The sequence below is a fragment of the Macrotis lagotis genome, chromosome 2, assembly GCF_037893015.1.
Source record: "Macrotis lagotis isolate mMagLag1 chromosome 2, bilby.v1.9.chrom.fasta, whole genome shotgun sequence".
In the NCBI taxonomy this organism is placed as follows: Eukaryota; Metazoa; Chordata; class Mammalia; order Peramelemorphia; family Peramelidae; genus Macrotis; species Macrotis lagotis.
The window spans coordinates 173263073-173279957 of record NC_133659.1 but is presented as its reverse complement, the minus strand read 5'-3'; the positions used below and the strand labels follow the sequence as shown (position 1 = coordinate 173279957).

Here is a 16885-nt window from a genome sequence, read left to right as displayed (position 1 = left end):
AGTGGAAACTCATCACACCTGAGTTCAAATCCTGACTTATTTGTCTGACCCTAAGCAAATCAATTCCTTTTCTGTACTTAAGTTTCTTCATCTGAAAAATGAAAGGATTGAAATTAGATGATCTCCATGATCCCCTCAAGATTTAAGCACTGTGAGTCAATGTGAAATAAAGTTGATTGCAAGGTTTACATGTTTGCTAAAATGTGGGTGTTACAAATGATGACAAATTTAAAAATCCAATAAGAGTCCTACAAGTTATCTGAAGTTATCCAAGCTACTATATCTTGAAACTAAGTTAATATGCTTTAGAAAATGGAAACAATAATGTTGGAAGAAGAGGAAAATGGGAAAAACATCTTGAGAAGATGAAAGGTGAAGTAAATTAAATGTAAACAACCTGGGATCCATGAGCATCTGTGTAGGTAAATAGAAAGAAAATAGTGTGATGCTGAATATGAAAGAAAAAAAGAAAAGTATGAAGTGAGGTCCTCAATGAGGCAAAGTGCATATATCTTGATCATCTAGACAAGCTACAGACTTAGTTTTTGGCAGATTCTTTTCCTTCCAAACTTTTCTATAAATGATGGTATTATCTCTCACGACTTCTCAAACCAAAAAACACTAGTGTACAGGAACACTGGTAGTTTTCCTAAAAAATAACAGGAATGAACAAAGAATGCTCAACATTACTATTATTACAGACAATTCTAGCTATAGCATTAAATTAGGCAAAAATATTGAAATAAGAATTGGATAAAGCTTTCTTTATTAAAAAGCCAGGACAGTTTTAAAACAACAGGATTATTAGTGGCATTGTAGTACTGCACTTACAACCCAAAAAACTTTTCTTTCCAAGATAAAATCCGGCCTCAGGCGCTTACCATCTGTATGACCCTAAACTCAACCCAATTTGTTTGGCTTTTCATTTGTAGAAAAAACTTAAAAGCACGCATCAAACCATTCCTATTCCAGGATCTTTACAAAAGAAAATACCCCCCAAAAAAATAATAGAGACAGAAATGAAACCACATAAAAACCGATAAAAAACAAAATAGTTATAGTTCCACTGGCAATCCTAACACTAAAAGATGGGTAAAGGAGTAAAAACGTTAAAGAAAAACAACAAGAGGAATCACTGAGTAACACACACGACTTAAAAAATGAGTGACTTAAAATTACCTAATGAGTGACTTAAAATTACCTAAGACAATCCAAATTTGTTAAACAAAGAAAGTTAAAACCATAAAAAAAAACACTTAAAAAGCAAAAAAAGGGAAATAAAACTTAAAAGCATTTTTCATTTTCTTTAGAACAAAAACATGAAAAACGAGGACCACTCAGCCTGCATTCTCTCCCTCTCACCCGACCCGAAGGAAGGGAAGAACGATCATCAATGGCAGGCGGCAGCTGCTGCCAAGCAGCACCACAAGCCGGCTTCACGCTCAGAAGAGAATGCCACAGCTCCTCCTCGTGGTTACCTCCATGACACACTTTCAGCCACAATTCTCTAGTAACAAACTATAGAAATGATCCCTGAAAGTATAGTCTTGCCCGACAGCGCCTCGGCGCACTCGCTACAGTCGAACTGCCTCACTGTTAGCTCACGGCGACTAGTCCACACCTCCCGACTCCCACCCCAGACCGACGCCAGGCACTACCTCTCCCCAACCAGCGCGTAAACCAGCAAGCCCTACACAGCTCCGTTCCCTCAGTCAGGATCGGTCGGAAGGAATCCCGAAAGTCCACGACTGCTAATTAGCATGTTGGCTCCAGACAGCCAATCATAGGCGGCAGCTACTCTTTAGCCCGGAACAATGGTCAGAGGGAGACAGGAGGTCAAAGGTGGGAGGACCATCACTCTAGGATCTTCCCGGGACTGAGTTTGGGCCAAACCTGATAGAACGCCCCCCCCCCCCACACACACACACAAAAAACACCTGGAAAGGTTATTAGTGAAGGACAGCCTCTGGATGAGAGCCGCCAGATGATGTAACTCTGTGGGGGCTCCAAAGGTACTTTTGGGAGGATCTAATCTACCTCCAAAATGTGGTAACAAAACCGAGACCAAGAGTTTAATTCCACAAGCCTTTATGCCACCCTGGGTTAGGATCTGCTATGTGCTAGGGGAGAATACGCAAAATAACAAATAGAAAAATGAGGAAAAATGCCTTTCCTTAGAAGGTGGCACCTTCAATCCAGAGGGAAGATTCTAAAAGGCAAGGGTGAAGATGGGGGGGGGGGGGGGGGGGTAGAGACATGATGGAAATAATGTAATTGTAGATGATCAATATTGGAAGGCATGTGGGAAATCTGAGACACTAATACATTGTTGGTGGAGCTGTAAACTCATTCAACCTTTCTGGAGAGCGATCTGGAATTATGACCAAAAGGCAATAAAAATGCACATACCCTTTGATCCAGCAATACCACCACTGGGTCTATACCCTGAAGAGATTATGCAAAAGGGTAAAACATCACTTGTACAAAAATATTCATGTAGCCCTGTTTGTGTAGCAAAACACTGGAAATCAAGTGAATGTCCATCAAATGGGGAATAGTTGAACAAATTGTGGTGTATGTATGTTATGGAAAACTTGTTCTATTAGAAACCAAGAGAGATGGGAATTCAGAGAATCCTGGAAGGATTTGCATAAACTGATAATGAGCGAAATAAGCAGAATCAGAACACTGTACACCCTAATGGCAAAATGAGAATATGCTGAATCCATCAATGCAATAATCAGGGACAATTTTAGAGCACTTGGGATGGAGAATACTATCTGTACCCAGAGAAATAACTATGGAGTTTAGACAAAGTACAAAGTCTATTACCTTCAATTTTTTTTATAAGTGTTTTGCTATCTCTAATATTTTATTTTCTCCTTAAAGATATGATTTCTCTCCCAACACATTCAATTTCTATCAATGTATACATGGAAACAATGAAAAAATTACCAGACTGCCTTCTGTGGGAGGATGGGGGAGGGGAAGAGGGTAGAGGAAAAGATTGCAAAATTCAAAACCTTACAGAAAATGATGGGAAGAAACTACCATTTTATATAATTGGAAAACAAAATATTTAAAAACGAATATAATTGTAGAAAGACAAATATTCGTCTAGTTTCAATATTAAGAAAATGTTATTTGCACTAGTCAGCAGGCTGCATAGGCCTTATTCAGAGGTATATTGCCTTTGATAAATTCGCCAACATAAGAGCAATCTCAGCTCATTTCCCCCCCTTCTCCATCTTCCAGCTTTTACGTGTCCTCAGTCACATAGAAAAGGGAAGGGACTTCCTCTTCTGCTGTTATTCTCCTGATCCTCCTATGACCAAGGAGTGGGCAAGACTACATATAAAAGTCTGGCCTAAACTCCTCTCATAGTGCTGCACTCACTAGAGCCTATGTCCAGCCAACTTTTTTGTTTATTTTTTCTTTTTTTCTCCTCAAGCCTAAACACAACTGCTTTCCTTTCACTTTCCCCCCTCAGGCACCTCACCTGAACTTTTGTTATTTATCCTTTTCTAGTCTCTCTGGAGCTTTTTCCAACTTCATGGCTACTGTGAGTTTTTCACTTTCAAGAACTCTCAGTTTTTATGAGGACACATAAAATGCAACAAAACCCTGATCTCGCTGGAGTAAACTGGCTCCAGCCATCCAGGAACAGACCTTGGGGGTCCTTGGACGAAACGGTGGTTTCAAGACCTCTCAACCCAGGGACTGCCAAGGACAACTTGGAAGGTCAAGCAAGAAAACTCTGCTGCACCAGAGTGAGAGTAGAGCTCAGTCCAGCACAGACAGACCCAGCTCCAGGAACCAGAAGCAGAACTGGGGAGCCATCCAGCAGGGAGCCATCAGGTAGCTGCTTCTGGAAAGGGGATAGGGGGCGATTGCAGAGATCTCTTTGCTATCTATCCCTTGGGTAGGAATCTCTTGCTTCATCCAAACTCAGATCCAGGTCACAATTCCAGGAGGAGGAGCAGAAGCACAAAAGAACTTCCTGCCTCTGGCAGAGCAGCAACATTCCTCACAGCTCCTGGGCAGAGGGGAATGCTTGTGGTCATCCACAGACCAAAGCACAGGCCAGGAGAGTCAGAGTCTCTCATAAGACCTTGAAGGAATGGGGGATCCTTGAAAACAGCTGCAAAAACCCTAAAAAGCTTGGGAAAGTTATTTTCTACCCTAGAAAATTACTTCACCTTAACAAATAGTTAAAATCAAGTCATAGACTGAGGAAATGAGCAAAACAGCAGAAAAAGAAGAACTTGACCATAGAAAATTACTTTGGTCTCATGGAGGATCAAAATACATACTCAGAAGATGATAAAATTGAAGCTTCTGTATCCAAAGCCTCCAAGAGATATAGGAAATGGGCTCAGGCTTTGGAAGAGAGCTGTGAAAGACATTGAAAAGCAAGTAAGGGAGGTAGAGGAAAAATTGGTAAGAGAAATGAAAGCAATGTGAGAAAATCATGAAAACTAAGTCGGCAGCCTGGTGAAAGAGATGCCACAAAATACTGAAAAACCATAACATCTTAAAAACCAGTTTGGGTCAAATGGAAAAAAACAGTCCAAAAATCCAATAAAGGAAAGAATGCCTTAAAAAGCAGAATAGGCCAGATGGAAAAGGAGATACAAAAGCTCTCTGAAGAAAATAATTCCTTAAAATGTAGACTGGAGCTAAGGGAAACTGATGACTTTATAAGAAATCAAGAAACTAAAACAAAAGCAAAAGAATGAAAAACTAGAAGAAAATGTGAAATATCTCCTGGATAAGAAATATCCAGGAGAGGGGCGGCTAGGTGGTGTAGTGGATAAAGCACCGGCCTTGGAGTCAGGAGTACATGGGTTCAAATCTGGTCTCAGACACTTAATAATTACCTAGCTGTGAGGCCTTGGGCAAGCCACTTAACCCCATTTGCCTTGCAAAATCCTAAAAAACAAAAACAAACAAACAAACAAACAAAAATATCCAGGAGAGATAATTTCAAAATTATTTCCTAACTAGGAGAAATAATTTAAAAATTATTAGACTATCTGAAAGTCATGACCAAAAAAAAAAAAGCCTAGACTTCATTTTTCAAGAAATTTTCCAGGAAAACTCCTCTGATATCCTTGAAGCGGAGGATAAAACAGAAATTGAAAGAATCCACCAAACACCTCCTGAAAGAGCTCCCCAAATAAAAACTACCAGGAATATTATAGCCAAGTCAGCCAGAAAGAAACAATTCAAATTCTGGGGAGCTGCAGTCAGGATAACACAAGATTTAGAAGGTTCTACATTGAGGGCTTGTAGAGCTTGGAATATGATATTCTGGAAAGTAAAAGAGCTTGGATTAAAACTAAGAATCAACTACCCAGCAAAAGTGAACATATTCTTTTAGGGAAAAAGATGGAAATCACTGAAATAGAGAACTTTCAAATTTTCCTGATGAAATGACCAGAGATAAATAGAAAGTCTGATCTTCAAGTACAGGACTAAGGTAAAAAAACATAGGGAGGGTGAACAGGAAGGGCAAATCATGAGGGATTTAATGATATTGAACTATTTGTATTTCTACATGGGAAGATGATACTGATAACTCATATGAACCTTCTCATTTATTAAAGCAGTCAGAAGGAGCATATATAGACAAGGCAAAAGAGGGAGATGAATTTTAAGGTATAAGATATTAAAAAAGATGGAGTTGATGGGGAAGAAAGAATGTACTGGGAAAAGGGAAAGGAGAGGTAGAAATGGGGTAATTTATTTCACATAAAAAAGAGGCAAGAAAAAGTTTTTACAGTGGAATGGAAGAGGGTAAAGGTGAGAGGGAGTGAGGGAGCCTTACTCTCATCAGAAGTGACTCAAAAAGGGAATAACATAGACAAATCAATTTAGTATAGAAATCTATCTTACCCTAGGAAAATAGGAAAGGAAAGGGATATGAGAAACGGGACAGGAGGAGGGGAGGAGTGTGTAGGTGATAGAAGAGAGGGAAGATTGTGTGAGAGGGTAGTCAGATGCAACACTTTTGAGGAGGGACAGGGTGAAAGGAAGAGAGAAAAGAATAAATGGGGGTGGGGGGATAGGATTGAGGAAAATACAGCCATCAGTAACAACTATGGGAAAATTAAAATGTTAAAGCAATTTCTCTGGATGGATTTATGGTAAAGAATGCTATCAAAAAGATAGAGCTGATAAGTGTCTGAATACAGAAGGAAGTATACTTTTTTCCTCCCTCAACCTTATTTTTCTTGAGGTTTCTCTTTCTTTGGTGGGGGAGGGGCTTACTTTTTTTTTTTTACCATATGACTATTGTGGTTAATGTTCTTCATGGAAACACATTTTTAACCTACACCAAATAATTTACTTTCTCAATGGAGGGGATAGGGTGGGAGGAAGGGAAAGAATTTGGAACTCAAGGTATTCAAAGTAAATGTTGAAACTTGTTTTTGTACGTAGTTGGGGGGGTTTAAAAATTAAATTTAAAAACTAACGGATGAAATGGAAAGATCTAAGACTTGGAGACTCTTGATTTGAATTATGTTTTTCATATTTACTATTTCTGAGTTTATTTCCTTCATCTGTAAATGGGGTTTGTAATGCCTATAATCCTTGTTAAACTATTGTGAATATCAAGACACAATTTTAAGAAGATCAAAGGGCAGTTTGAACAGTCATGTCACAGATAGAAATAATGTCAGATGGTTATCCCATGAACAGAATCAATATGATATAGTAGATAAAGTCCTGGGTTTGGTGTCATTGAACCTGGGGTCAAATTCCAACTCATATATTTAATAACTAGGTGACTCGGGGCAAGTCACTTAAATTCTATAGACTTCAGCTCCTCATCTATAAAATAAGGGAATTAGAATAAATGTTACTCTTAGATTCCTTCCAGCTCTAAACCTATGATTCTAGCCCTACCACTCCCTATTTCCTTGAATACAGGCACACTATTTTAAAGTCTTTCCTTCTTGTCCAGACTTATAACATATAGTTCCTTTTCATTCACATACAAACTAACATTTTAACTGTTTCTCATATATAGTACCCCTTCTCTTATCTTCATGCTCTGTACTAGGTGAAGAGAGAAATGATTATTGAGTTTAAGGTTTTCCTTTTATATTTCCTCATTCACAAATAAACCTTCTTAGACTATACAATCAGTCTCTGCTGATAAATGAGACTGCCCAATGCTAGAGGGAGAAAGGGAGAATTAGAGGCAGGAGTTGGGTGGGGCCCAACTCAAAAGTTTTACAAAGAGAATCTAATCTAGATCAATTTTGGGTCATTGTGTTTTACTCAGGCATGCTTGGGTAGAAATGAGTAAGAATGACATAATCAAAGTAACTCTGGTCCCCCAGTTTCTCATGAGAAGAAACCCAATTCTAATTATAATATTCATTCCCTCAATAATTGTTAACCAATCAGAGTTGGTATCCAATTGTAGGGAATACCCATTTTTCCAAGGGCAATAAGTGTTGATCGGCCTCCATAGTTTCTTGGTTTTGAAGAGAAAGCCTAAATGACCATTTTATGAATTACCTGCTATCCATAATTAATAAAATTGATTATTAAATACCCAGAAATTATATCTCTTGAATTTTCATTGGCATGTGACATTACTCCTCCTTCTCTTCCCCTCCTCCTGCTCTTCCTTTTCTTCTTCCTCCCCTCCTCCTTCCTCTCCCTCTCCTTCTTCCTTCTCCTCCTCCTCATGCTTCAAATGCAATCCTTTCTCCCCTCTTTATGTTAGAATTCCTAACTTTCTTCAAGACTCAGGTAAGTGCTCTTTTCCATAAAGCATTTTCTGATCCCCTAGTTGCTATTTTCTTCCTCCTCATATTATGTCCTATCTTTTTCATTTTTGCCTTTGTATACCTAGCAAAATATCTGGGGTATAACAAAAAGCTTAAAAAATGCTTACTGACTGATTTTGTCTAATTTTTCATGCTTTTCATACCTCTGAGAGAAAATTTTAGTTAATCTATCATTACTGATCTTCAGGAAGACTAAAAAAACTAAACCTTGGGGCAACTAGGTGGCATAGTGGATAGAGCACTGGCCCTGAAGTCAGGAGTACCTGAGTTCAAATCCGGCCTCAGACACTTAATAATTACCTAGCTGTGTGGCCTTGGGAAAGCCACTTAACCTCGTTCCCTTACAAAAACTAAAAAAAAACAAAAAACAAACCTGCAAATTAGAGGGGTTCCTTACAGAAGATAACTTAAACGATAAAGTTAATAAAGGTCTAGATGGAAGGGAATCCAGGTCATCTCATCTCTAAATGCTGTATCTATGAAACCACACTACTTATACAAAAGGGAAAAAAAGTCAATCTTTTTTTCCCCCTGAAATTAAAGCAAAGCAAAAAGTGCAATTTATGTTTTGGTTTTTCTTCCCCCTCTCCAGGGAAAAGAACCATCATTAATAAAAAATAGTCATATGATTGCCTCAATCCAAATATCTACCTACTCATATCCTAGCAGCTCATCAATAAATAAGTTGAAAGAGTCACTTTTTTTTTTTTTTAGGTTTTTGCAAGGCAAATGGAGTTAAGTGGCTTGCCCAAGGCCACACAGCTAGGTAATTATTAAGTGTCTGAGAATGGATTTGAACCCCAGGTACTCCTGACTCCAGGGCCAGTGCTTTATCCACTGCGCCACCTAGCCACACCAAGAGTCACTTTTGAAGTACTAAAGTTAAGTAGCTACAAATAAAAACAGGAAACCATAATTTGGGGTTATAGACCTAGGTCAAACTGATAAACTTTGATCAAAACCAGACAAAAATAGGGTAAAAGCAGCAACTAGCTCTCACACTTAACTCATACAAAGAAGGGTACTAGACCAAGGGCCATCTGTCAATGAATACAGTGGGGTAAAATGTCACAATATAAGCTCATGTGCATATTTTATTATCTTTGTGATTTTAAAACTTTTATATCACTACAGAATTCTCTAAGACAAGGCTATATTAGAATTGAAATGCCTTGGTAATTAATTATAGTATGATTTATTTCTTTAAGTAATTTTCATATTTTCAGAGTTGAAGGGGACCCTAGAGGTCATCAAGTCCAGTTCTCTCATACAAATGAGGAAACTGAAGTCCAGAAAAGTCCATAGTCACTTGATAAGGTCAACAGATATATTAAAAGTGGCAACAACTGAAATCTGAACTCAGGGTCCTTACTCTGAATCCAATACTCTTTCCAATGTAAAATATTCTTTAGATGAACATGTATCCCCTTTTAAAAGAATTCTTTTAAAGCAAAATGTTGATAGGCTTGCCACACTTAGCAAAGCCTCAATTAAAAACAATTTTTAGTTTATCTCTTAAAAAACTTCTATTGATAGTCTAAAAAGAAGTATCCATCCATCAGATTTTATCAAAATTTCCATTTCAGAACTTTCTTAGCACATAGAATATCCATCCCTCTCTCTCTCTCTCTCTCTCTCTCTCTCTCTTGAAATTCTAAATGCTGCTTATTAAAAACTCTATTTTGGGCTTACCTTTCTTCAGAATTTTTTTCACTTTAACATAGTTTCCTTGTTTGACATATTCATGGAACTGAGCTTCCAGAGAGTCATTCCTTAATGAACCAAGTTGTACAGGGCAAGGGATTGGAAGTTGAACAGCTCGTGACATCCTATTCACAAACACAGACAAGAAACAAAATTTTAATATATCAGAAAAAGAATGAGTTAATTTATTTATTATTAATTTATTAATGACATGCATTTCCCAATATCAGGGGAAAGGGCTAAATTTAAAGATCATACTATAAAAAAATTTAGAAGTTATAAAAAGAAAATGTAGCAATAAAATTTTATTTTAAAAACATTAGGTAAAAGAAGAAAAAGTTCTAGTTATAAAAAGATACAATTCCATTAATTTAATTACTAGAAAATGAGTATTTAGTTTTCCCCTAAAGTTCTCTTTTGATATTTAATTATGTCAGAGTTGATCCTGAATTCTCTAATGCTCTTCCAAGTCCTACAAAGATTTGAAAGGCTTTCAGAATTAAACAAAAACTGAAAAGATCAGAGTTTTGAGAAACCTACCTACCCATATCCTAGAAGCTCATCAATAAGCTGCAAATAAAACAAGAAATGCCATAATATTGGGTCACAGACCTAGGTCAAACTAACAAACTTAGATCAAGAACTGAAAAAAATAGGGTAGAAGAAGCAGCACAGTCTAGGTCTCATACATAACTCATACAAATGAGAAGGGTACCAGACCAAGTGTATTTGGTAAATCCTTCTCCAGTCCAAATTGGAAGAGGGGAGATAAAAGAGTGCTAAGGGTGACAAAGAAAGGATTCAATTAGAAGGATCAAAGAAGTTTTTTAGTATAAAGATGAGGACTGTAGCTATTTACCAGAAAAAGGAAAGACCAAGAAAGGGGTGAACTTGCAACTATGTTAATTTGACTCTGTATGGAGTTACAGAACCTTTTACTGTGCAAATGGAGCCGAGGAAGAGGAAAAAGGGAAGACCATAGGCAAGACTACACTTCTGTTCTTCTGCCCCTAAGTACTCTGATGCAGAGAGGGGCTGGAGACCATAGTTGTCCACTGGAGTTCCAGTACCACAGAACAAAATTTAGTCCTACAGAAGATTTGCTAGCTACCACTATAAAGGAGAGATCAGCTCAGAATGCAATATTCCAAAGGACAAAGATAAAGGCTTTTTATTTTTAATTTATTTTAGCTATTTTTATTTAATATGTGTAAGAATTGTTGGCAGTTTATGTTTGTTGAATTACAAGTGGTGAAAGCTACACAGTATGAATCTAATATTTAAAAAATCATCACTTTACTACATGTAGCTTTTCAGATTGAAATGGTGCTGGTTATTATCTGAACTTAAACTCCATAGAATTTCCTCTCTCAAATCCTGTTTAACCTTGAAAAAAGACATTAAACAATGTCATCTTTCCATTGTTAAATTTTGGTTGCCTCTGCAATCTATACCTTCAGTAGAAGGTTTCATAATGATTTGCATATTTGCTTTTATTTTTTTATTAAAAATTTTATTTATTTTTTTACAAATTCTCCCCAATCCTACTTCCCTCCCCCCCACTCCCCACAGAAGGCAATGTCAGTTTTTACATTGTTTTCATAGTATACACTGATCCCAGTTGAATGTGATCATAGAGAACTCATATCCTTAAGGAAGAAACATAAAGTATAAGAAATAGTAAGATAAGACAATAAGATATCAGGTTTCTTTTCTAAATTTAAGGTAATAGTCCTTGGTTTTTGTTCAAACTCCACAGTTGTTTTTCTGGATACAGATGGTATTCTCCATTGCAGAGAGCCCCAAATTGTCCCTGATTGTTGCACTGATGGATTGAGCAAGTTCATCAAGGTGGATCATTACTCCCATGTTGCTGTTAGGTTGTACAGTGTTTTTCTAGTTCTGCTCCACTCACTCAGCATGAGTTCATGAAAATCTCTCCAGGCTTCCCTGAATTCCCATACCTCCTGGTTTCTAATAGAACACAATAGTGTTCCATGACATACATATACCACAGGGTTTTTTTTGTTTTTTTTTCCTTTTTTTTGAATTTATTTTTATTAAAGATATTATTTGAGTTTTACAATTTTCCCCCCAATCTTGCTTCCCTCCCCCCACCCCCCCACGGAAAGCACTCTGTCAGTCTTTATTTTGTTTCAATGTTGTACCTTGACCCAATTTGGGTGTGATGAGAGAGAAATCATATACTTAAAGAAGAGAAGTCTCAGAGGTAACAAGATCAGACAATAAGATATCTGGGTTTTTTTCCCTAAATTAAAGGGAATAGTCCTTGCACTTTGTTTAAATTCCACAGCTCCTTATTTGGATACAGATGGCACTCTCCTTTGCAGTTAGCCCAAAATTGTTCCTGACTGTTGCACTGATGGAATGAGCCTTCAAGGTTGATCATCACCCCCAAGTTACTGTTGGGGTATACAGTGTTTTTCTGGTTCTGCTCATCTCACTCAGCATCAGTTCATGCAAATCCCTCCAGGCTTCCCTGAAATCCCATCCCTCCTGGTTTCTAATAAACAATAGTGTTCCATGACATACATATACCACAGTTTGCTAAGCCATTCCCCAATTGAAGGACATTTACTTGATTTCCAATTCTTTGTCATCAAAAACAGGGCTGCTATAAATATTTTTGTATAAGTAATGTTTTTACCCTTTTTTCTTCATCTCTTCAGGGTATAGACCCAGTAGTAGTATTGTTGGGTCAAAGGGTATGCACATTTTTGCTGCCCTTTGGGCATAGTTCCAAATAGCTCTCCAGAAGGGTTGAATGAGTTCACAGCTCTACCAACAATGTGATAATGTCCCAGATTTCCCACAACCCTTCCAACAACGATCATTATCCTTTCTGGTCATATTGGCCAATCTGAGAGGTGTGAGGTGGCACCTCAGAGAGACTTTACTTTGCATTACTCTAATAAATAATGATTTGGGGGGGGCGGAGCCAAGATGGCGACAAGAGAGCAACAGCTTTTAGAAGCTCTCTCATAAAACTTATAAACTAAGGACTCTAACTAAACTTTTGAGAGACAGAACCCACAGAGGGACCCAGTGAGGCAGTTCTTCTACTCAAGGTAACCTGGAAAAGAGCAGAAAGGCTCTGCTCCCCGGGGTTGGAGGAGTGGCCAGTCAGAGCGGAAGAACTTCAGCCTCCTGGAGGCAGCCCCAGAGCACTGGGAGCAGAGGCTGACAGTAGAGAGGGAGTCTCCAGGGCTACACCCCAGGGAGCACCAGGCACAAACTGGGGGAACAGCGGGGAACCTCTGCCAGAGCACGTGAAACCCAGCCCTCAGGGCACACAGCAAGCAACCTGGTCTTTCAGCAGCCCAGATCCAGGAACAGAAGCAGTCAGAGCTGGTAAGCAGGAGCCCCCAGGGCATGAGCCCATTGAGCTGAGGGAGGGGAGTGAAGAGAGAGAGACTGCTGAGCTCTGTCCTCTGCCCCTGGAACAGGACTCTGGGGCTCTGACCACATTCAGATCCTGATCCCAGTCTAGGCCCCCCATAGAACAGCAGGGGCCCCCCACCTCAGCCCCATAGCAGAGTGGGGTGCATATGGTCATTCACAGACCAGGAGGGAGGACAGAGCCTCACATACTGAGATCCTTGTGGGAGTGTCCCAAAAGCTCAGGAAGCACCCCAAAACCAGGCCCAGGCTGGGAAAATAAGCAAGCAGAGAAACAAGAGGAATACCATTGAGAAATACATTATCTATGAGCCCAAGAAGGATCAAAACACTCCGTCTGAAGATGAGGAAGCACAAGCTCCTGCATCTAAAGACTCCAAGAAAAACAGAAATTGCGATCAGGCTATGACAGAGCTAAAAAAAGACTTTAAAAATCAAATGAGGGAGTTGGAAGAAAAACTTGGAAAAGAAAGGAGATGCAGGAAAAACATGAAAATGAAGTCAGCAGCTTGGTCAGGGAAATACAAACAAATGCTGAAGAAAATAGCATGCTAAAAACCAGCTTAGGTCAAATGGATAAAACAGTTCAAAAAGTTATTGAGGAGAAGAATGCTTTAAAAAGCAAAATTGTCCAGATGGAAAAAGAGATAAGAAAACTCTCTGAGGAAAACAAATCCTTCAGACAAAGAATAGAACTCAGGGAGACTGATGAATTTACGAGAAACCAGGATTCATTACTTCAAAACCAAAAAAATGAAAAATTAGAAGAAAATGTGAAACATATCATTGAAAAAACAACTGATATGGAAAACAGACTTAGGAAAGATAATCTAAAAATTATTGGAATACCTGAAAGTCATGATCAGGAAAAGAGCCTTGACATCATTTTCAAAGAATTACTACAGGAAAATTGCCCTGATATTCTAGAAGCAGAGGGCAAAATAGAAACGGAGAGAATCCACCGATTCCCCCCCCCCCTGAGAAAGAGATCCCAAAAAACCAACCCCTAGGAATATCATAGCCAAGTTCCAGAACTCCCAAGTCAAAGAGAAAATATTACAAGCAGCCAGAAGGACACAATTCAAATATCATGAAGCTGCAGTCAGGATCACACAGGACTTAGCAGCAACTACATTGGAAGCCTGTAGGGCTTGGAATATAATATACCAGAAGGCAAAAGAGCTTAGAATGCAACCAAGAATCAACTATCCAGCAAGGCTGAATGTCTTCTTCCAGGGAAAAAGATGGACTTTCTATGAACCAGGGGAATTTCAAATGTTCCTGTTAGAATGGCCAGAGCTCAACAGAAGGTGTGATCTTCAGATACAGGACTCAGGTGAAGCATGGAGATTGGAGGAGAGGGGGAAATATGAGGGACTTAATGATGATGAACTGCATGTATTCCTGCATAGAAAAACAACACTGCTAATACTCATATGAACCTTCTCAGTTAATAGAGCAGGCAGAGGGAGCTATTATAGTTGAAGCACAGGAGAATGCTGAATTTGAAGATAATATGGTGTAAAAATGGAGTCAAAAGAAAAAAAGGGAAATGTAATGGGAGAAAGAAAAAGGAGAAGGGAAATAGGCCAAGATATCTCACCTAATAAGTTTTTTCTTTATTAAAATGAGCTATTGCAATGATATGGAAGGGGGGAGGCAAGGGGGAATGAGGGAATCTTTGCTCTCATCAGGTGGCTAGGAGAGGATACAGCAAATATACTCAATGGGGTATAAACATCTGGAGTAAGAAGGAGGGGGGCAGGGGGAAGGGGTGGATGTGAGTGATGGAGAAGAGGATGGACCATGGGGGGAGAGTGGTCAGATATAACACATTTTCCTTTGTACTTCTTGCAAGGGGCGGGAATTGGATGGCCTGTCGGGAACCATAGGGCCAGGTGGATGCTGGGCCTAAGGGGTGGGGTGGGGGGCTCGGGGCCTCTTGGCCCCAGGACCAGGGATCTGTCTGCTGTGCCACTCAGATACCCTACAGCAGAGTCAGTGTGAAAGGAGAGAAAAAATATAGTATATGGTAGTGGAGAAATAGAGGGAGTTACAATCAGCAATGGCAACATTGGAAAAATATGGAAGCAACTTCTGTGATGGACTTAACATAAAGAATGTGATCCACCCATGACAGAGTTGTTGGTGTTGGAACAAAGACTGAAGCACATTTTTTATTATTATTGGGGGGGGGGTGCAGGGCAAATGGGGCTGGGTGGCCTGCCTGGAGCCGCATAGAAGGGTGATCTTTGGGTTGTAATCAAATTGCAGATGTTCTTGAATGTCAAGAAAATGAAATTTATTTAGTATTCAAAAGAAAGACACTAAAAGGTTATGAGCAGAAAAGTAAGCTTTTTTTTTAAAAATGACGCACAAAAAGTTGACTAGTAGGAAGAATGGACTGGAGATTGCAGAGAATGGAGGCATGATGCTCAATTAGAGACTGTTAAAATAATCTTTGGGAAGAGTGATAAGGGTTTGAACCAGAATGGTGGCAACAAAGCTAGAAGGGAGATTAGATATACTGATTGCTAGCATACTTGGAAAATGATTGGATGTGGGGGAAAGCTGAAAGGAAAAATCAAGAATGAATTATATGTTACAAGTCTGGGTGACTGAGAAAATCAAGAATATAAATTCTTGAAGTCAAGTGAATGAAGATTACTAAGGAAAGATTGTAGAAGGAAAAGAGGAAAAAGGACAGAAATTTGGCAGAAACCATTTTTTTAATTTTTGTTTATTTTTTTATTAAAGATATTATTTGAGTTTTACAATTTCCCCCCCCAAGCTTACTTTCCTCCCCCCATCTCCCCACGGAAAGCAATCTATCAGTCTTTGTTTCCATGCTGTACATTGATCCAAACCGATTGTGATGAGAAAGAAATCATATCCTTAAGGAACAGACAAAAATTCCAAGAGATAACAAGATTAGACAATAAGATGTTATTTTCTTCTAAATTAAAGGAAATAGTCCTTGAACTTTGTTCAAACTCCATGGCTCTTTATCTGGATACAGATGGCACTCTCCTTTGCAGACAGCCCAAAACTGTTCCCAATTGTTGCATTGATGGAATGAGCAAGTTCATCAAGGTTGATCATCACTCCCATGTTGCTGTTAGGGTATACAGTGTTTTGCTGGTTCTGCTCATCTCATTCAGCATCAGTTCATGCAAATCCTTCCAGGCTTCCCTGAAATCCCATCCCTCCTGGTTTCTAATAGAACACAATATGACATACATAATACCACAGTTTGCTAAGCCATTCCCCAATTGAAGGACATTTACTTGATTTCCAATTCACCATCACAAACAGGGCTGCTATAAATATTTTTGTACAATTGATGTTTTTTACCTTTTTTCATCATCTCTTCAGGGTATAGACCCAGTAGTGGTATTGCTGGGTCAAAGGGTATGCTCATTTTTGTTGCCCTTTGGGCATAGTTCCAGATCTCTCTCCAGAAATGTTGGATGAGTTCACAGCTCCACCAACAATGTATTAGTGTCCCAGATTTCCCACAACCCTTCCAACAATGATCATTATCCTTTCTGGTCATATTGGCCACTCTGAGAGGTGTGAGGTGGTACCTCAGAGAAGCTTTCATTTGCATTTCTCTAATAAGTAATGATTTGGAGCAATTTTTCATATGGATATGGATTGCTTTGATCTCCTCATCTGTAAATTGCCTTTGCATATCCTTTGACCATTTGTCAATTGGGAAATGGCTTTTTGTTTTAAAAATATGACTCAGTTCTCTGTATATTTTAGAAATGAGCCCTTTGTCAGAATCATTAGTTGTAAAGATTGTTTCCCAATTTACTACATTTCTTTTGATTTTGGTTACAGTGATTTTATCTGTGTAAAAGCTTTTTAATTTAATGTAATCGAAATAATCTAGTTGTTTTTTGGTGATGTTCTCTAACTCTTCCTTAGTCATAGACTGCTCCCCTTTC

The 16885-nt window shown here is 38.7% G+C and overlaps 1 protein-coding gene and 1 non-coding gene across 6 annotated transcripts in view; both read right to left on the bottom strand.

Moving 5' to 3' along the window:
- The window catches only part of TEX14 (testis expressed 14, intercellular bridge forming factor), a 148855-nt gene that overhangs the window by 121504 nt on the left and 10466 nt on the right, over nt 1-16885 (bottom strand). For all 5 annotated transcript variants that reach the window (XM_074223600.1, XM_074223601.1, XM_074223597.1 and 2 more), the window contains exon 2: nt 9501-9637. In XM_074223600.1, coding sequence (XP_074079701.1) covers nt 9501-9636 — 136 coding nt within the window. In that variant the 5' untranslated portion in view covers nt 9637. The remainder of the gene's footprint in view (nt 1-9500; nt 9638-16885) is intronic.
- Nucleotides 1333-1549, bottom strand: LOC141515813 (small nucleolar RNA U3). Its single transcript, XR_012476551.1, has one exon. It is a non-coding gene; the product is annotated as a small nucleolar RNA U3 (small nucleolar RNA).